Here is a 22461-nt window from a genome sequence, read left to right as displayed (position 1 = left end):
CCACCCCCAATAACATGAATATTGTCTTGACAGTCTGGCCTCAAAAACCACAATCAACTTGTTGCTTCTCTTTCTTTCGCCTGTGGCTGATCACTTGTCAATTGTTTTGTCAATTTTCCTGTCAGTTGTCTTATAATAAATTTCTCCTTCCTTTCCCTTTCTTCCTTTTTTTTTTTTTTTTTTTTGACCCTAAATCTGGGGCTTTACCAGACTTCTGGATGGATACTGTGAACCCCCTAATCAAGTAGCTGGCCTCTAATTCCACTTTCCCACCATTGTATACTAAAGGGAAAAAAAAGAACACCGATTTAATCTTTTCAAACTTCTTTGTTATTGTCACTCAACGTTTGAGTGACTGTCACTGTCTTTCTTGGCAGCTCTACCTGGTATTAAGCTCTTAACATTCTCAAATTGTATTTCCAGCCAGGTTATACTCTTCATTGTCTTCCTCAACATGCCCTACGTGTTTGCTCCTGGGCCGTCTGCAGTGCCCTCAAAAGTTGTTCCAGCTCTCCAATTCCTATCAGTGCTTCAAAGACTCACTTCAAATCCCATCACTACCAGTCAGCTTCCAGGGTTTTTGCATCTTCATGCAAAATATTTTATGCCACTTATTCTTATTTTTAATGTGTACAAGTTTTAACCTTCTGACTGTGTTATAATGTCTTTAAAGGTAGTGATGCTTTCTTAGGTGAATCCTTCTATTGATTCTCACAGTCTAATACAAAAACTTGCAAAAAATGGGAGCTTAGTATTTATTGATTAAAAAGTTGAGATTCAATTTGAACCGCTAAGTTAAATTCATTAGAATTGTGTCTTAAGTCTACAGATAGTCTACCTGGATCTCGGATCAAAAGTTCAGCTTTATGTCTATGTACACATTCATATGGGCTTCCCATGTGACTCAGTGGTAAAGAAACTACCTGCCAGTGCAGGAGCCGCAGGATACATGAGTTAGATCCCTTAGTTGGGAAGAGCCCCTGGAGGAGGAAATGGCAACTCACTCCAGCATTCTTGCTGGGATAATCTCATAGACAAAGGGACCTGGTGGACTACAGTCCACGGGGTTGCAAAGACTCGGACATGACTGAACTGCACACACATTCATATAAATACACATTTATAAGTTAAAATGTATCAATTATCTCTATGATATCATCTTAACTCTCTTTCTTAAATGCCTTTTAGAGGAGAGGACTGAAAGACTTTAGCTAGAGTAAGGCCAGTCTTGTTTATCATTAACTTTATCTTGGACACTAGTGATCAGTTGTTACTGATATGCCAATAGTACTTTTGGTAGTTAGAAATGGAATCACACACTAATACCTAAAAATATTAAAGTTTTCATGGTTCATCAAAAATCTTGGGATGTTACAACTTGAGGATTACCTAACATGGTGAAACAAAATAGTTGAGATTGGTTGTTAGCTGCATAGATGGCACATAGAAGGGACTGTGGAAATCACCTAGTTCACTCTTCTTTTGTAGAAAGTGGAGAATAAGTTCCTAAGGCAGCAGAGACAGAGCAAAGACTGAATCTCCTGTCTACTAAAACCTTCCACCATGCCACCAAGAGCAGTAGCTTCTCTAGTGGTCTGGGTGACAACAGAAAGAAGACAGCAGTTTGAGCAGGACCTTTCACAAATCTAAAAATGGTCGCTTTCACTTCTTCTCACTCTCAAGCTTGATCATCTCCTGACCAAGAGGGCCCTTCTTGACTCCTCCTGGAGCCACAAGAAAATGTTCTCAAAGCTTATCCTATGCCATTCTGTTCCATTTTAGGTCATTCTTTCAGGCCCTGCCTGACTGAGTATGAAAGAGTTCATACTTCCCTCAACTACTTGCCTTGCCCTCAACTAGTACGACATGCTCAGAGGTAGAATTATCAAGAACTTCTCAGAACTTCATTAAGAATTATCCAGAAATTAAGAAATTCAGCTAAACTGATTATCTAATTAAAAACTATTTTTCCACTCACAGTCCAAAGTATTTATTAGAGGCTACCCTGCCTGATATAAGGATAACTATAATCTTCCTCTGCTTGATGCAAAGACTAGTAAAATCAAATGCGTACATAAAGAATATATAATTAAGATGAAAATGCACAACTGACCAGGCATAGGCCAAGCATAGGGAAATATTTATATTCAAAACAAAGGTGAGTTTTAAAAGAGAAAGCTAGAGAAGGTTGTGATTGTTTGAACATGTTCATTGCATTGTGGAGAAGAGTCATCACAATGCTCATTTGGCCGAAGAAGTACCTCACACATCAGCGCTCTGTAAATGATGCATCAGGTTAATTGATTTAGGCAATGCACTCCATAAGTTCTCCAAATAAATTCTTCCAGGCCCTGCCTGACTGAGTATGAAAGAATTCATACTTCCCTAACATTAAATGCTTTAGGAACCCACTTTGTTTTCAGAAAATGTCTCTCCTAAGGAGCCCAGAAGGCAAAAGTCTTATCCAGATTGCCGTGTTTTAAGGGAGGTTGGTGAGGGGCTTGAGATACCTGTGGAAACATTCTTCTTGGAGATAATCTTGTCAATAATCTTACTCTTAAAAAGGGATCACCTTCCACCTCTTGTGGAAACTTTTGTTTCAGCATGTACCCTGTACTTAAATAATTCCAGGAAGGAGGCCTCCCCATGCATGAGTGGCCCATTCTATTGTGAGTGGCTCCATTTGATAGAAAGTTCTTGTGTGCAGCCAAAGTAAACAGTCACTATACAGTTTCGTTTCTCTGATAGAATTGTGTCAATTGGGAGTCTGTAGACTTAAGATTCCTGAGTATGATGCTAAATTGTCATGCATACAAACACTCATTCACTTGTCTGTTCAGCATACAGTTATAAGGACCTAATCAAGTGCAGTCAACCTTTTGCATCCAAAGGGCTCTACAACCCTATGTATATGGCCAGCTATGCTATGCCACTTTACATAAGGGACTTGAGTATCCCAGGATTTTGGTATCTGCAGACAATCCTGGAACCAATACCCTGCAAGATACCAGGGAATGACTGTACAAAGATCTCCTGTTCTAGCCTGCAAGACATCACCTTGTTAACAGTGGGAGCTGTTGAAGTCTTTTAGCAGGAGTGACATAGTTTAGGTTTGATTATTCAGTTTTCAAGAGATTGTTCTGCCTGCTAGGTAAAGGGATGGTTCATCCAATAAATATTAACTAAGTGCTTCCTTATTGCCAGACTGTGTTCTATGGCTGAAGGCATAGTAGTAAGCAAACAGACAAAGATCCTACTCTTTGCATGATTATATTATAATGGAAGATATTACCTGTCTTCTAGCAGGTAATATTAATAATATAATAAAACAGGTACATTATATGGTAAATTAGATGGTAACAAAAGTTTTGGGAAAGAGAGACAGACAAGGAAAATTAGAAATGCTGGGGAGGGGGGAGGTGGTGCTGTTGCAATTTTATATAAGGCAGTCTCACTAGAAAGAGCAAAGAAAGCATCCAAGAGTAGGGATAGGCACACTGGCAGCAAGATCCACTCTTGAAGGGGTGGATCTGAGGAAGGCGTTGCACAGGCTGGAAGTGGGCTCAGGGCCATTTGGGCAGGGAATTCTAGTATCCCAAAGACACAGATTGTAATTGGTCGTGGGGTAAGGTCAAGGGCTCCAGATGATACCTCTTAGCCCAGCAAACACCCCACACTGCAGAAGGGGCATGGCCACAGTAGGGTTTTCTAAAGCATGGCAGGAGGGGCTTAACACAGAGGCCTCTCTTATCTGGGTTATTGGAGGGACTTGTGATTTTATTCTCAGTGAAATATTGAGCCATCAAAATGTTTTGAGCAGACATGATTCAACTTATATTTTCAAAGACTCGCTCTGGTTCCTGTGTTGAGAATCACCTGTAGGAAGCCAAAGTTAGAATCACCATGAGAGACAATGATGACTGAGATTGATATATTAATAGAAGCAGTGAGATGTGATCAGATTCTGGATATATTTGAAAGAATGGCTTATAGGATTTGTTCGTGAATCAGATGTAGGGGAGGGAAGATAGGAATCAAGGATGACTCCAAGATTTGTGACCAATAGAGAAGGATGGAACAGAAGGAAGCAAGACTAGAAGGTAAAAATGGCATGAGGAGACTATGCTATGGTGGAAGGAGAAATGATGTGAAGCTGAATTAAGGTGATAGCAGTAGGGCCTTGAGAAGAAGAGGCATCATCCAGGAAGTATCCAGGAAGTAGAATTAATAGGACTGAGGGATGAACTGGATGTGTAAGATGAGAGATGAGTAGGTTTAAGATGACCCCCCAGGATTCTGGCTTGAAGTAAGAGTTATTATTATTGACTCTTTATGGAAATAGGGTACAGAAGTTTTTATAAACTATCTCAGGTCTTGAAAGTGAAAGTGTTAGTCACTCAGTCATGTTCAACTCTGTGATCCCATGGACTGTAGCCTGCCAGGTTCCTCTATTCATGGAATTCTCCAAGCAAGAATAATGAAGTGGGTAGTCATTCCCTTCTCCAGGGGATCTTCCCAACCCAGGGATTGATCCTGCATCTCCTGCACTGCAGGCAGATTCCTTACCATCTGAACCACAAGGGAAGAGGCTAATAATTTGTAGACTCAGAATCTGAACTCAAGATGTTCCTGACATTAGAACCTGAACTCTTAATCATTGCATGGGGCACATTATCCTTAGAAGAAAGAAGACTTCTGGTTGGAAAGTACCTTTATGACAGTGACTATCTCTTAGTTGGCTCAAGGAAGCAGTGTGCAAGGAAAGTCCCCTTGGATGGGGAGGGAAGAAGGGGAAGTTAGAATCAGTATTGGGTGAATCCAGAGTCCTTTCTGTTGCCAGAACTATATGCTACATGCTATCCTTTTGTACTCTAGAAACAAAAATGCTCAGAAAGTGCTAGGCTACAGATGCAGCTTAAAATGATATCTTTTCTGGATGTATATGCATTTTCAATAAGGAAGAGAGTTTTCAAGTCCAGCTAAGGTGTGTCTTGAGCATTTCCTGCTGGAAAGCACTAGATTTTGTTCCCAGTTCAGTTCAGTCACTCAGTCATGTCTGACTCTTTGCGACCCCATGGACTGCAGCATGCCAGGCCTCCCTGTCCATTACCAACACCCGGAGTCTACTCAAACTCATGTCCATCGAGTCGGTGATGCCATCCAACCATCTCATCCTCTGTTGTCCCCTTCTCCTCCAGTCTTCAATCTTTCCCAGCATCAGGGTCTTTCCCAATGAGTCAGTTCTTCACATCAGGTGGCCAAAGTATTGGAGCTTCAGCATCAGTCCTTCCAATGAATATTCAGGACTGATTTTCTTTAGGATGGACTTGTTGGATCTTCTTGCAGTCCAAGGGACTCTCAAGAGTCTTCTCCAACACCACATTTCAAAAACATCAATTCTTCGGTGCTCGGCTTTCTTTGTAGTCCAACTCTCACATCCATCCATGACTACTGTTCCATACATGACTACCATACCCAGTTGTTACCTGTTTTAATATCTCCCTCCCTACATTAAAAACAAGAATACACCCCCTGTGGACCTTGCATTCCCTTCTAACTACTGCCTCATATCTCTTCCCCTTTTTATAGCACTGTTCTCTAAAAAGTTGCCCATATTCTGTTGTCTCTACTTCCTTACTTCCTATTTTTATCTGTATGAAATATACTGATACTGTGCTTATCAGATTTGGCTCAACTGACAACTCCCTCCTTCTATGTTTTAAACTCTAGGTTTTATTATTATTATTTTTAAATTTTTGTTCATTATTTTATCTGTTATTTTATAATTATTTAGTAGTGGTGAAGCCAACAGATCAGGAGGTGACTGTAATTGAAAAAATAGTTTGTTATAGTCACAGATCGCAAAAGAAAGGGGCATGCCACACCACAGAGGGCCATACAGGCAAATACCAGTATTGCACAGGAGGTAGAAGGAGAGGGGGGCAAAGTGGGCAGGAGCCCTCGCTGTGGTTTCCATAGGAAGGAATTGGGCTAGTTTGAATAATCTGTTATTTGGCCCTAAGGTGATTAGAGCAGATATATATATATATATATATATATATATATATATAGTGGTCCGGAGTGTGAAAGCCCCAAAAGGAGGTGATTGGAGGTAGGGCTCTGGATAGCTTGATTTGCATATGAAATAGGTAAGTTGTTTACTGTCTCTAGGAATTGTCTAATCCTGAGAAGGCAGTCCCTCTAGAGTCAACAAGACTCCAGATGTCAAAATATCAGAATATAGAAAATAAGAGAGGCTTAATTTACCTTTATACTCATTCTCCCAGTTCTCTTTGTTAGTATTCCCCCCTCAAAGACCCATAAATGTTGGAAGGCCCCATATCTCAGCCCTTTGACACTGTCCCTTCTCTGTCTCTCTTTAGGAGTCTCCACGCAGCACTATGGCTTTAAGTAACACTTAGGCATTAATGACTCCCAAATGTGTACCTCTGCCCTAAACTTTGGACCACCAGTTGTCCACCTAACTACTAAACATCTTTACTTGGAGTCTAATAGTCATTTCAAACCAAAGATATTCCAAACGAAGTACTTGATTTCTGCTCTTGAATCTGCTTCTTTCTTAGTTTTCTTCTTTTTAATAAGTATGTCCATTCCTAGTGATTCAAGCCCCAAACCTGGAAATTTTCCTAGACTTATTTACTTTTGTTAAACTATATTTCCAACCTGTCAGCAATTCCCATCATATCTTCTTTAAAAATATTGAATACTTAAATAAATGGAAAAACATGCTGCATTCATGGATTAGAAGACTTAATATTATAAAGATGGCTGTATTCCCTAGTAGACCTACAGATTTAGTGTAATCCCTATCAAAATTCCAGCTGCTTTCTTGTGTGGAAATGGAGAAGTTTTTCCTAAAATTCACATGGAAATACAAGAGAACAAGAATAGCCACACATCAAATAATAATAGTAAAAGTAATGTCTTAAAAAAAGAAAAGCAAGTTTGAAGATTCACATTTCCCGATTTCAAAACTTACTATAAAGCTACCACATAATCAGCAATCTGTGGTACAAACATAAGACAGACATATATGTCAATGGAGTAGAATTGAGATTTCAGAGCCAAACCCATGCATTTAAGGTCAGTTGATTTTTGGTGAGGGTGCTATGACAATTCAATGGAAAAAGAATACTGTTTTCAACAAATTGTGCAGAGACAATTGGATGTCCATGTGCAAATGAATGAGTGAAACCTTACCTCACACCATTTACAAAAATTAACTCGACCTGGGTTAAAGATGTTAAAAAAAAAAACTAAAGCTGTGAAATTCTCAGAAGGAAACATAGATGTAAATCTTTGTGACCTTGGGTTAGACAATGATTTCTTAGAGGTGACACCTAAAGAACAAGCAATTAAAAGAGAAAGTTTTAAACTAAACTAGCCTTCATCAAAATTAATTTGTACTTTACAATTAAATTAAAACACCTGTGCTTCAAAGAACTCTATCAAGAAACTGAAAAGACAATCACAGGATGGGAGAGAGCAATTGCAAATCATATATTTGATAAACAGTTGGACAGTTTCTGGAAAAGTTAAATACAGAGTTACCATTTAACCAAGCAGTTCCACTCCTACATATATACTCAATTGATTCAGAAACATATCTACACAAAAACTTGTACATGAATGTTCATAGCAGCCTTATACCCAACAAATGGAAACAACTCAAATATCTATCAACTGTTGAATGGATAACAAAGATGTGGTGTGAACATGCACTGATAGAATAATCAGTTCAGTTCAGTTCAGCCTCTCAGTAGTGTCTGACTCCTTGCGACCCCATGAACCACAGCACACCAGGCCTCCCTGTCCCTCACCAACTCCTGGAGCCTACCCAAGCTCGTGTCCATTGAGTCGGTGATGCCATGCAACCATCTCATCTTCTGTCATCCCCTTCTCCTTCTGCCCTCAATCTTTCCCAGCATCAGAGTCTTTTCAGATGAGTCAGCTCTTTGCATCAGGTGCCCAAAATATTGGAGTTTCAGTTTCAACATCAGTCCTTCCAATGAACACCCAGGACTGATCTCCTTTAGGATGGACTGGTTGCATCTCCTTGCAGTTCAAGGGACTCTCAAGAGTCTTCTCCAATACCACAGTTCAAAAGCATCAATTCTTCAGTGCTCAGCTTGTCATAAAAAGGAGTGAAGTACTGGTAATGCACTACAACACAGAGGAGTCTTGAAAATAATATGCTCAGTGAAAGAAGCTAGACACAAAAGACCACATATTGTGTGATTCTATAAATATTCTATTTATATCTCCTCTAGGCAATAACCAGAATAAGCAAATTTATAGAGACAGAAAGAAGGTTAGTGATTGCCAGGGACTGGAGGAAGAAGGAAGAGGAATTGGGGAGTTTCAGTTAATGGGCATGGGGTTCCTTTTTGGAGTGATGAGACTGATCCAGAATTGGATAGTGGTATGGGTTGCACAGTTCTGTAGAATATACTAAAAACCACTGAACTGTATCATCTGTACCACTGTATCATCTGTGTCTTAAATATATACGTATCAGTTCAGTTCAGTCGCTCAGTAGTGTCCGACTCTTTGCGACCCCATACACACACATAATCCTCTATTGTATGTCAAATATACTCCAATAAAGCTGTTAAAATTTTAATAATTTAAAGAACAAATTTTAAAAGTTGAATAAATATTTTAAATGTATAAATGGAAAAAACCTTCAACAGACCACCTCTCATCTCCACTGGCCCCACTGCTCTGGTCTAAACTATTATCATCTCTGCAAAAAAATTCCTTATTGATCGTTCTCCTTCCAATCTTGCCCATCCCACTGTCCTTTACAACAGTAGTCTATTGTCTACACCAAAACCAAGTCCTCTTTTAAAAATGTAAATGAGGTCATATCATTCTCCTGATCCAAATCCTTCACTGGTTTTCCATTGTACTCGGAGCAGCTCTGATTTTACCTGATTCAGATGTATGGCTCTGTCTGATTAATTCCCCTTGAAGAAATGCTTACAAGGCCAATAAAATTTAAAATTTAAAGTCTCTTTGAGGACAAAGAAGTTGACAGTGTTATACCCTGTCCCTTTTGCTTTAGCTGTGAGAAGTCCTTAAGTGGGAAAGTTTGTGAGCAAAAATGGAAGCATAGGAGGTGAAGTAGGACTAAGCTATGTCACTCTCTCAGTACTTAGTAACAGGTCCTTCAAGTGATGGGTGTACTAGATCACAGCATTCTAAAGAGCTTGACAACTTTACCTGCTCAGTCAACTAGTAAGTTTTTATAGAGTATCTAGCTCTGTTCCCAGAGTTGCAGTCCAGCTGGAAATGATGGTGTACAGTATCCATTTGATGAACAAGACTGATTTTCAAAGGCCTATACTGAAGCTATGGAAGAAACAAAGAGGTGCAGATGACCAGCTTTTGTGGTTACCAGTCATGAGGACTGGTTCATACTCAGAAAAGGTTGCAAGAAAAGGAAGAAGAGCTTCTAATTTGGATCGATAGAGTGCCTCACTTCTTCTTACCCTATCTCTCATCTCCTCTAGGCAATCAGCCTTTAACTTTTTTTCCTAACTCTACTCTACTACGGTCCACTGCCTCCCCAAAGATTTGTTTACAGTCATTTCATTGTTTTCAGGAGTGAGCAAATGACCAGATCATGAGATCCAGTAAAACTGCAGAAGGCTCTGAGACTTTCAATTGTCTGTTTCAGATCCGGTACAGAACATGTTCCTCCTACTAATTTTGAGCCTGGGAATGCAGCTTCAACAGACAGTAGGTAAGAAAAGTCAAAGGCTGGGGAGGGTCCTGAGAAAGAAGAACAGATGATGACCCCTAGCTGAAGCTGAGGATGAGAATGTGGTCCTTGGGCTACAGACTTTCTGTAAGAGAAAGGGTGATTACCAGCTGTAACAAGCACAGTCAAAAGATTGGTGCCCAGGGTGGCTTGTGCACACCTGTTTCCCTATCTTACAGAAACAGGGACTGATAATATTGGTCTGTCTATCCCCACTCTCCAGTAAATGTAGTAACATGATGACAGGACCATTCAGACCATGCATTGCTGAAATGACCCAAGAGAACATGGGTTAAGTGTCCTGAAAGATGAGATGCGAAGCAGCTATCCTTTTCTCTTCTGTCAGGGACACTTCCTCTATTAAAAAGCAACAGTAGCAGCCATTGGTCATTCACACATTAATGTGGGTTACTTGAATTGGGAAATCAGAGTCTTCCTTGCATCTAAATGAAAAATGAACCTTAGGCTATGCCTTTGGATTTTGAAGAAAGATACTCTACTCGAGGGCATAGATGGCAAGGAGGAAAGAAGTTTCAGAGTTTCACTTTCCTGAGAAAGGCAGTTCAGACCATTCACATGTTCAGTCAGGATCATGAGTGCTTTATAGTGGTGAACACCTGTATGTAAGAGAGGAAGACAGAGATGACCACAGGGAATTAGGTCCTCTTTAATAGCAGCCCCAATCCCATGGGAAGTCATCCAACATGCTGCTTTTGACTGAGAAAGAATGCCTTTGTTGGCACTGATAACTTTTTGAGGAGCTTTTCCCTCTCTTCCAGATGATCCCAGTAGCATTCCTCCCCCTCCCTCGGGCTGCTCAGCAGGGTCTGGCACTAGAGTCATTGACTTGGGGCCATCTTTGGAGAACACCCCAATATTCTGCTTACTTCAGCCCTGCCCTTGGCAGTGTCAGCTAAATGAACACTTGATATTTTCTTCCTAAGGGACCCTGCCAGCTAGGGTTTTTAGAGACAGGTGTGAAATTAACTATTTCCTTATACGAATGCTTTGTGGATAGTCTACTGTGTTATCTGTAAAATAATTTAAAGTGTGAAGTGAAAAGCTATCAGAAGATATTTTCATTTTAAAATTACTTTTAAATTGACATGAAGTAAAAATGTATACTTTTTTAAAGTAAAAGCATCTATGAGTTTTGACATATGCGTAATCATATAGCCACTTCCCAGGCGGCTCAGTGGTAAAGACTTCACTTGACAGTGCAGGATACATGGGTTTGATCCCTGGGTCAGGAAGATGCCCTAGAATAGGAGATGGCAGCCCATTCCAGTATTCTTGCCAGGATATTCCCTTGACAGAGGAGTCTGGTGGGCTACAGTCTAGGGGGCTGCATAATTGGACATGACTGAGCACAGACGCACACACATAGTCATATAGCCACTACCACAGTCAAGACCCAGAACAGTTCCGTCACCAAACAACTGAAAACCGTCCCTCAGCTGTCCCCCAACTCTATCCAATAGTTTTAAATTTTCCAGCATGTTATATAAATGGGATCATTTTAAGACATTCTTTTTGTCTGGCTTCTTTCACTTATCACAGTGCATTTGAGATTTATCCATATTGTTATATGAATCAGTAGTTCATTCCTTTTTGTTGCTGATTAGTATCACACTGTATGTATGCACCACATTTTGTTTATTCATTTTCCAGCTGAGGGACTTTTGGGTTGTTTCCTGTTTTTGGCAGTTATAAATATAGTTGCTCTAAACATTTGTATATAGGTTTTTGTGGACGCATAGAGTTTCATTTCACTTGGGTGAATACTTAGGAGTGGGATTGCTGAGACATACATTAAATATATATTTAACTTTATAGGAAACCATCAAGCCGTTCTTAGTATCTATACTATTTTTGCATTCCTGCCAGCAAAGTATGAGAGTTCCAATTGTTCCACATCCTTGACATCACTTGGTATTGACATTGTCATTTTTGTTTTTAAAGTCACTCTAATAGGTGTACAAAAGTATATCACTGTGATTTAACCTGCCTTTCCCTAATATCTGGTAATGATAAGCATATTTTCATGTACCTATTGACCATCCATATATCTTCTTAAGTGCATATCAAATCATTGACCATTTTTAATTGGGTTATTTTCTTATTTTTTAGTTTTGAGAGTTTTTTTATGTATTCCGGATACAAATTCTTTATCAGATATGTGATATGCAAATATTTTCTCCCAGTCTGTGGCTCATCTTTTCATTCTGTTAACAATGTCTTTTGCAGAGGAGAGATTTTAATTTTGAAGCTATCCAGTTTAACATTTTTTTCCCCCTGATGACTAGTCATATCTAATAACTCTTTGCCTAACCCATGACCTGAAAGATTTTCTTCTATGTTTTCTTCTAAACATTTTATAGTTGTACACTTTACATTTAGGTTTGTCATCCACCTTCAGTTGATTTTTGTATACTGTGAAGTATAGATTGGGATTTTTCTTTTTGGTATATGGACATCCAGTTGCTCCAGCCCCATTTGTTCACTTATTGAAAAGACTGTCTTTTCTCCATTGATTGCCTTTGCACCTTTGTAAAAAAAAAATCAATTGGCTCTTTTTATGTGAGTCTTTTTCTGGACCCTCTGTCTGTTCTATTGATCTATGTATATATACTTTCACTCATATCACTTTCTTATTACTGTAGCATTGTAGTTCAGTTTTTTTCCTTATATTTTCATTTCAAAACCTTCTTCTAACTTAGACACATTCAAGGAAAAATATTTATTTTTGTACTTTGTCATGTCTTGGAAGAAAAAGTAACCCCAATCTTATGTCTCTCATTGATGTTTCCTTCTTTCTTCATCCGTCTGAGAAGAATAAAACCCAGGAGGCACATGGCCAGAATGGTGCTTGACATCTCTCTAGGAGAGGGACCACACCCTGGGTCATTCTGCCTAGGTTATAGCCGGCTTTCAAAACTACATCTGCTGAGCCCTCAGATATACAAAGCAAAAGAATCAGGTTGGGGAAAGGATTTCAAGTAGACAAGATGTCTCATGCAGCATTTCTGCAAAGAGGAGTGCATGAGTCAGGTGTTCAGAGCAGTTCTATTCAGAACCAGTAACTAGAGTTTTCTGAAGACTGGCTGTGTAAGGCAGTCTCCTCTCACCTCCCTGCCTAGACCCATCCTCACTTTTCAAATCCCTTAGGTAGGAAGTCTGTAAACATTTAAGTTTCTGTTGTTAATGCAGAAGAAAAGTATAAAATTAGATTAAAGAGGAAGCTATCTTAGGAGTTAATGCAAATAAATTGTTTTGTGTTTCCTGGAGATATGACAGGTGCTGACTCCTGATTGCAAATAAAATGCAAACTTCTCCCAAGAACTTTCAAAAAGGCTCTAGCATTACTCAAGTCAGCTATTTTCACCTGTCTAAAGAACCTTCATGTATTAATTTTTCATGCTGTAGCCACATCCTTCACCCTTTAATTTACTCAAGATGACCAAATGAATATTTTGTCTGCTTAGTTTTGCAGTTGTGGAAACTTTTCCAGTGTTCTCCTTTGTCTGATGACATCAGGAGTTCAGTGCTACATTGAAGTTTAGTTTAATAACTATGTGACATATGAAATAGAACACAAATGTCTTTTACTTAGTATAAAGCTGAAAAGTATATCTGTTTCATTTATGTATGTAGTATACACAGGCTAGTAGATATATAGTCATATCTGTTAGAAGTACAGACTTTCAGGGCACAGAGATATGAATGTGAATTCCAACTCCACGAGCTCCCACTTTTTCACTCTGGGCGAGTTGTATCTTTTCTTTAAGTCTCAGTTTCCCCATCTGTAAAATGAGTGCAGTGACTCCAGTCTTGCAGCCTTGGGGACATCAAATGAGATGTACAGTTTAGCCTAGTGTCTGGTTCCTCGTGTTTAATAAATGTTAACTATCTTTCTATCTTATACAACAGACCAAATACAAACCAGTGTTATAACTCTGTTTCTTAAATGTTAATACGCATTTGAATCCCCCAGCCTTGTTAAAATGCAGGTTCTGCTTCTTTAGGTCCTGGGAAGGGACTGAGATTCTGCATTCCTAACTAGCTGCCTAAGAAAACTGAGAACAACACTTTGAATGGCAGGATGGTAGAAGATGTTTGCAAGTGCAGGTGTTTTATTTGTCTAACCAATGGTTTCTCAATGCTCCTTGCACGTTAGAAACTCCCAGGAAATTATTTTTAGTTGATGCTGGCCTCATAAAATGATTAGAATTTAATTTTATAGGATACAAAGTGGGGTCTGAGCATTAGTTTTAAAAGCTTCCCAGTTGATACCAACTATGACTAAGGTTGAGGCCCTCTCATTAGTGACTCTAATATGTGGCCAAGCTTGAGAAAAACCTCTTCACAGAATTGTTTGCAAGAGTGTTTTGATTTCCTCTGTAATTTACGATAAGTAAGAATATTTTAGGATTGCAAAAGTGTATTGCATTCCTAAACTTGTCATTTTATATCAAGTAATCAAGCTGAAAGCTTTGCATGTCTTGGAAACTTCAATTGTGGCAAAATTAGACCAACTAACAATCTTCTAGTTATTCTGGGTGACTCAGATACACGACTCATGTTTGCCAATTGCCCTTTCCTCTTGTGAATGTTAGCTGGAAAATGTCACCTGTCTGAGAGATAGCACACTTTATGCTTCCATAAAGAGTTCCATGTGTGTATATACACATACACTCTGTAAAAGGCAGAGGGGAAAAGCAAGCAGAAAATGGATTTTTGTCAAAGGCCCAGACAGTGAAGAGGGGAGTTCTGCTGTATGCTGTGGGGAGTTCCAGAGGAAGTTACAGGTGTTCCTTCTCTCACGAGAAGAAAGTGTAAGTGTGGTAAATAAATTTGCTAAATAAATCCAATAGAGACTACGCCAAAGTCCTCTGATTCTTGTTAAATCTCAGACTCAGCAAGTAACTTTCCATGCAAGCCCCATTTCTCTTCCCTGTTTCTTGTGTTATTTTGTTTCTTGTTCTTTTTTTTATTGTATAATAAAAGAGAAGGAAGTACTATGAAGAGAGTAAAAGTAGTATAAATTTCTAAACCAGGCACATAGAAGATAGTTAATACGTATTTGACGAGTGAATAAATAAATACTTTACTCTTCAGGGCAGAGTAGATTTCATAACAGGTAGCTCTGTTTTAGTTTTAAGAGGACTTAGTAAGAAATATTTGGAAATGAGTCTAGGAATCTACTTTTAGGAGTATCCTATTATGGAGACTTGGGAGAGGGTTATTACAAGTGTTCAGGGCATTCCACAAAATGGAATCATGTGGGAAATTTAGAAGCACAGTGTCTTTTTTCACATGTATCATCCCAGAGTCTTCTCAATGTGGCCAAGAAAATGCAAGCTGCACTGCCCCGACCCCCATTCTGCACAAAAAAATACCAGGCAGATGTGAACTCCTTTCTGTTAGAAAGGCACATTCATGTTGTAGTTGTGGTTAAAACAAGGTTTGGAAGAAAGATATAAACTCATCACTTGTTTTTAATAAAACTCATATTTGTGCACTACACTAACAGGTGCATTGGGTGGTGATTAAGAAAGCCAGTTTGTGCAATTTAGGGCAAAATGCAGTTTGATGAGAGGAAAACAAAAGTGAATATGGGTGCATGCATACTCAGTCTCTCAGTCATGTCCTACTCTTTGCAAGTATGGGTAGGCTCATCCTTTTTTTTTCCCCTTCCTCTCCTCCTTTTTGTCACTTATATATTAAACCTTTAACTAGAATTTAGTATGTGCACTGGAGACACCAAAACAAATTCAACCTGCACTGCCTTCAAAGATTTGCAGGATGGTAGGAGGAAAAACTCCACTCAGAAGAGAATTTCAATGTGAATCATTCGAGCAGCTGAAAACCCCCAAACTATTTTTACTGTGAAATCTGTTGTCCAGGATGGTCAGAATACCACTTTCTCAAGAACTAAAGCATGGTAGAAAAGAAAGGAACCAATGTTTGCTGATTACCTACTACCTGCCAAAATAAGTCACTTTGTGCTGTTTATGTAGTTTTCACCACACTGCTGACAGGTAGATTTAACCTTGGACTTTTGCAGATAAAGAGGTCGAGACTCATAGAAGTTTAATGACGCGATCAAGATCAAAGGGTTCATAATCTGGATACACTCAGAATTTGAAGCCAGGTTCATCTGTCACTAAATCCCAAGCTCTTTTCATACTATGTTTTATGTGGAAGCAACCCCTTGAAAAGCGTATTCTTAGAAGCCATCCCCAAATATTTGTTAAATGAAAGTTTTAAATTAATTAAATGAATGGATTAGTGAAGCAAGTCCTACTGAACATAATTTGCTCTGATCTTCTGTAATAATTCAGAAGCTACTTCGAGATCGTACACTCAGTCTTAATGACTGTCCATTCATTATTGATAGAAACAGCATAATTTTGTATAGTTTCTCACAATTTATTCATGCATACACTACTTTCATTAGTTTTGCCATGTTTGACTATTCTTTGCGCTATTGTTTTTATAGCATTATCTAAATTAACTGAGCTTTTATTTTTTGAACAAAACAATCTACCCCTGTGGTAAATGGAAAACCAGTATCAATGGTACTAGTAAATAGAAGATATGAGCAAAAATAAACTCTATAAAAGTAAAGTGGTGCTTTAAAGTCTACCCTGATAATATCTGCCTGAGAGCTTCTTGTTTTATTAAAAGGAAAAATAATCATTGTTAGAGATATGAAAGTCTAGTTGCAAATTGTGTGTAATTTGAAAGATTGAAATAGAATTGAAGAGAGAATAAATTCTTCTCTGAATAACCCAACTCCCTTTGGGCCTTGATTCTTTCATATCTAAAATCATTGTGCATACTTCTTGAGGTATATGCCTCACAGTTTGGGAACTACTGTTTCAAAAACTATGGATTTTGAAGTCAACCATCTGACTGGCTCTGAATTTTAACCTTACTAATTGTTCACCCTGAAACAAACCTCTTTGACCCAGTTTCTTCGACTATAAAACTAATGATTATGCCTATTTTATGGTTGCATTTTCAATATTGAATGATATGGTTTAGAGCCTAGAACAGTGGCCAACACATAGTAGATATACATTAAGTATTAGTATTAGTAGAAAAGACGTTTCTACAGTTGGCTTGTATGATGTGGTGGTCAACAGCACTTGAACTTAGAAATACCTAGGTCTGATCGTGGCTGTGCAATCTTAGGCAAGTTGTTTATCCATTCTGTGTCAGTTTCATTTTCTAAAAAGATGATAGCTGTACGTCATTGGCTTGCTGGGGAGACTAAAAGAGATCATGTGTTAGCAGAGGCCCACCACCTAGTAAGAATTCAACAGTTGATAGTTGTCATTATTACTGTCTCTGCTGAGAGGAGGTAGACTTTGGCAGGGAATGGTGTAATTTGATCCATATAAAGAAACTGAGCTTGGATAATGGGAGCAGGAGGGCAGTCAGCTGTACAGGTGAGGAGTGTTGAGAGGCAAGAACTACTTCAGAGCAGGGATCAACAATTACACTCTTCCCCAAAGTGGATGGGGCAAAGGATAGAAAGGAACCTCTGCAAATGCCCAGATAATGTTAGGTGTCTCCTGGGAAATGGAGGTTGTACAGGTCTCCTCAGCTCCCCCACTCTGAACAGAACTGAAATGTGAAGGCAGACAATGGGAGAATGTCTTATTTTCTGTTCAGCTTTGTTCACAGTGACCGTCCCAAAGGAAATATACGTGGTAGACTACGGCAGCAATGTGACCTTGGAGTGTGATTTTGACACTGGAGGTCATGTGGAACTTGAAATTTTAAAAGCCAGTATGCAAAAAGTGGAAAATGATACAGTCTTGCTCAGTGAAAGAGCCACTTTGCTGGAGGAGCAGCTGCCCCTGGGGAAGGCCTTGTTCCTCATCCCCCAAATCCAGCTGAAGGATGCAGGGCAGTACCGCTGCCTGATCATCTATGGGATTGCCTGGGACTACAAGTACCTGACGCTGAAAGTCAAAGGTGAGTAATTTCAGGGACTGGGATCCATGGAGGCACCTCTCCAATGTAGAACCTGTATTAGTTGCAAGTAACAAGTCCACTGAAGCTAGCCCAAGCAAAAATTGGGATGATGATTATAAACAGAAAAAGCTACCTCAGAGAAGACAAAAGCACCTGCTCAGAAGTAGTTTTTCATATATAGGTATAAAGCAATGGAGGTGAGGGTAAATAGTGGTAGAGGAAATAAAACAGGTCTAGAGAAAGCCAGGAAAATAACTCCCTGTAAGTTGGGAGGGTACCAAAGGTAAGTTTTGCCTACTTCACAGGAATGATATTGGCTTGATGTTATACTACTCTTTCAGAGTCCAGAGTTTTTTAAACCATAATTTGCCACCCATTAAAAGTTTAAAATATCAATTTAAAGAGTGACAAAAGTGGGTTTACCAACAGAATTAATAAATGAATAGAATTGAATATATCAGGGCATCACAAACTATTTCAGAGGGGGGTGTGTGTGCGCGTGCACACATGTGGGTGTGCATCTTGGCTTGTGGTATAATAAATTCTTATTCACTCTGGGTCATAGTCTAAAATGTTTGGGAAATGCTACTCAGGCCTCAGTCTTATCTATTGCACAGAAAACAGAAGTTCAGAGAATTGAAACGGGTAGCCTGAGGGAACCAGTTCAGTAGCTGTCTTCATTCCTCTGTGTTGAGGGCTCCCTCCACCACAACATGAGCCAAAACCCTAAATCAGAAGAGAATCTTCAAGTTGCTGTTTGTTCTGGGAAAGGTCACTTGAGAAAAGACATAGCAACTATAGATAAGTATATTTGGCTCTGTTAATCGGCTTGTGTGTCTCAGCCTTTATCAACTGTTCTGAGGTAAACTATTTCAGTTTTCCTCTGCCACTAGACCTCAGAAGATCTATTCTGTCTTCTGGAGAGTCTCCTAATTTTGTTCCCTAAAGACCATTGACCTTGACACCTGTGGTGTGATTTACCAATCTGGTATAAAGAGGACAAACTGGTATAATTAGACATGAGGGTGAATGTTGTTTTCACTTGTGACCTTGAGTGGGTTATTTTGATTTTCATCAGTCAGTCTGAGTTCAGTCACTCAGATGTGTCTGACTCTGCAACACCATGGACTGCAGCACTCCAGGCCTCCCTGTCCATTACCAGCTCCTGGAGTCTACTCAAACTCATGTCCATCGAGTTGGTGATGCCATCCAACCATCTCATCCTCTGTCATCCCCTTCTCCTCCTGCCTTCAATCTTTCCCAGCATCAGAGTCTTTTCCAATGAGTCAGTTCTTCACATCAGGTGGCCAAGGTATTGGAGTTTCAGCTTCAGCATCAGTTCTTTTAATGATTATTCAGGACTGATTTCCTTTAGGATTGACTGGTTGGATCTCCTTGCTGTCCAAGGGACTCTCAAGAGACTTCTACAACACCACAATTCAAAAGCATCAATTCTTCGGTGCTCAGCTTTCTTTATAGTCCAATTCTAACCTCCATACATGACTACTGAAAAAACCATAGCCTTGACCAGATGAACCTTTGTTGGCAAAGTAATATGCTTTTTAATATGCTGTCTAGGTTGGTCATAGCTTTCCTTCCAAGGAACAAGCGTCTTTTAATTTCATGACTGCAGTCACCATCTGCAGTGATTTTGGAGCCCCCCGAAATGAAGTCTGTCACTGTTTCCATTGTTTCCCCATCTATTTGCCATGATGTGATTGGACCAGATGCCATGATCTTCGTTTTCTGAATGTTGAGTTTTAAGCCAACTTTTTCACTCTCTTTCACTTTCATCAAGAGGCTCTTCAGTTCTTCTTCACTTTCTGCCATAAGGGTGATGTCATTTGCATATCTGAGGTTATCATAATCTGGAATTTTTCTTATTTGTAAAAGATTAGGAATAGTAGCATCCACCATATAAGATTATTGTAAAAATTAAAAGAGGTAATGTAAAAAATTGAGCATGATGCCTGGCATATGGTGGGTGTCCAGAGGTTTGGTTCAAAGACCCTCAGTTACCTCAAGGATGGTGCCCTCTTCCACCTCAGCTAACAGTGAATCATCGAGAAAGCCCTCAGCCTGGATGTAACCTCCTTCTACCTTTACTGCATTTTCTACAGTCAGCTGGGAGGAGCTCTAGACATTGACCTTAGTCTGAGTTTAATCAGTGGGAGAAGAGAGAGCTCAACATCCTCACAATCTCCTAGTGTTCTTGGATATCTGCACCCCAAAATCACTGCTCCGTGTTTGTTGATCTTTGTGGGCGTGCTTTAATACATCTGGGGTCTTTGGGCAATTTGACCAGTCCCAATCTTTCTTGCTCTGGCTGAGAGTTGTCCCTCTTCCATGGGAAGGCACTCTGCCTACTATTACCTAGACCAGGGATGACTCGACAGGATGACTCAAACCTTTAATCAATTAATTCTTAATCCCTCATACCTTTAATGATTGTCCAGTTAGACTATATGGGATCACAAAGACTTTCTATGGGATGCATACACATAGACAGTTTTAGGAAATTAGTTTCTAGATGTTCATCTTCCTCAAATACTCTTTCCCTAAATTGACTGTGCCTGAGAATGTGCCTTCCAGGCAAGGCTCTTGGGGTTCCCCTAAAACACTTCCTCTTTTATTTTTGCTGTACCCACTTCATATAAAGCCTGCTTCTCACCCATCATGAATATAGTGCTTTGCTCCGAGGTATGAAAACTTCCATAGTGCCAAACAAAAGAACGACTGGAAATACTGATATCTTACCAAATGGTAATGACTAACGAATCCTTCAGCAAACCAGGAAGTATCAAATTCTCTGTTTTCAGCAAAATTGAAGGAGTCCCTAATAGAATTAATAGCTAATAAAAAAAAGAAGTACTTTTGTCATATAAATCATAAGGCTTTCAAAGAATGAAGTATCACCATAACTGAACTCCTTCCATGCCCACCTACTTATTCATATGAGCAAGATTCCTTAGCCCTTATAGCTACAAAAAATGAAAAACAGAAATAGAGTTGATTCTGAAGATTGTCTCATTCCAACCGTTAAGTTATTTGCATCCTCATGCACAGATAGAAAATGAGAATCTCATCCATCCCATTAAGAGATACATTTCCAGTAAACTTTTCTTATGTTTAATAGTTGTCAATATTCATAATATTTGTTTTGATTTTACATGTGCTTATAATAATGGAAATTAGACCTCAGTGCTGAAGAAGAATTTGAACACTTAAAGCCTCATGGTCACAAGAAAAAAATTTAATTTCAATAGCTATACATTTTGTTGTTGCAAAGAAACAAAACGATAACCACCGAAGGAGTGATCAAACATGTTGCATTAGGATAAAATTCTGTAGAAGTGTAATGAGAACTGATATTTAAGGGATATTAATAAAAAGAAAAGTTCTGACCATTAGAGTAGAATATATGTGTTTTTCTTTTTTTTTTTTTAACAAACGTATTTATTTATTATTTATTGACTGCACTGGATCTTTGTTGCTGTATGTGGCCTTTCTCTAGTTGTGGTGTGTGGGCTTCTCATTGCAGTGGCTTGTCTTATTGCGGAGCACAGGTTCAAGGCATATGGGCTTCAGTAGTCGTGGCTCGCGGGCTTAGTAGTTGTGGTACACAGGTTTAGTTGCTCTGTGGCATGGGGGATCTTCACAGACCAGGGATTGAACAGGTGTTCCCTGCATTGCAAGGATTCTTAACCACTGGACCACCAGGGAAGCCCTGTATTTTTCAGTGGATGGTGGTGTGTTTTTAAAGACACATTCTTTGTTATCTAGGTGACATTGGATACATTTGTGATAAAGTGAAATGCCTTACTGAAAATATGTGTTCATAAAATGCTAAACATTGTATATTTTTCCAATATAGAAACCTATGAAATATTCTAAGAATAAACTCAATGAATATGTGAGAAGGAACACACTGCATCACAGTTGTTTTAGGAGGAATGCAAGCAAAAAGGAAAAAAAAAGGAGGTTGAAGGCAAGCACCTAAGGGTATTCTTCCCTAATCGGGAGTCTCTGAAAGGAACAGGGGAGATCTGGGACCCCAGTTACGATGTGCTTAAATAGAACAAGACTAGAGGAAGGATGTGTTTGTCTTTAAAATGCCTGATTTTTGGCATACACTTGAAAATAGATTTATAATATTTTCTTTGATGTCTGGACAACAGTTCATAATAAATATGGTGAAAAGAGGATTGATTTCATAAGGACAGGGAAAAAAAATACCAGATAGCATGGCTAAAGAGTTTATAAAAGATAGTAACAGAACGCTGCAGTTTTTGAAACGCCACGTTGCAACCCAAGATTAGATATCTGTCAGAGGAAGGCCAGGCAGCATGACGGAAGAGGAGAGCACAGTGGCCCTGAGAAGCCAGGGATTGAGCCCAGCGGTTGAGAACCAGCCTGTGCATGGATCCCAGACAGACACAGAGCAGGAGCTAAGAACAGAAGGGCCAAACCATCCTGAAGGCCTGAGCAGGCTGAGTCTTGGCAGAATTTCTTTAAATCAACAGAAAGGCCCAGGATAGGGTATAACTTCATCAAAAAGTGGAGGAAGAAGGCAGCATAGAGAGATACAGCCTTCACCCTAAGAAGGGGAAGACAAACAGAATAGGGAGGAGACAGCCCAAGAGAAACATCTTAGTAGTGAAATAATGTCTGTACATTTAGCTTCT

General features: G+C 39.3%; 1 protein-coding gene across 3 annotated transcripts in view; it reads left to right on the top strand.

Annotated features, from left to right (window-relative positions):
• Positions 1-22461, top strand: part of PDCD1LG2 (programmed cell death 1 ligand 2) — a 57731-nt gene that overhangs the window by 2607 nt on the left and 32663 nt on the right. For all 3 annotated transcript variants that reach the window (XR_010659504.1, XM_065908043.1, XM_065908042.1), the window contains exons 2-3: positions 9704-9769; positions 17471-17776. Coding sequence is in view for 2 of the 3 variants with exons in the window: in XM_065908043.1 (XP_065764115.1) it covers positions 9704-9769; positions 17471-17776 (372 nt within the window). In the remaining variant the exon portion in view is untranslated. The remainder of the gene's footprint in view (positions 1-9703; positions 9770-17470; positions 17777-22461) is intronic.

This window comes from Muntiacus reevesi, chromosome 17 (genome assembly GCF_963930625.1).
Source record: "Muntiacus reevesi chromosome 17, mMunRee1.1, whole genome shotgun sequence".
Classification (NCBI taxonomy): Eukaryota; Metazoa; Chordata; class Mammalia; order Artiodactyla; family Cervidae; genus Muntiacus; species Muntiacus reevesi.
This window is presented reverse-complemented; position numbering and strand designations above follow the sequence as displayed.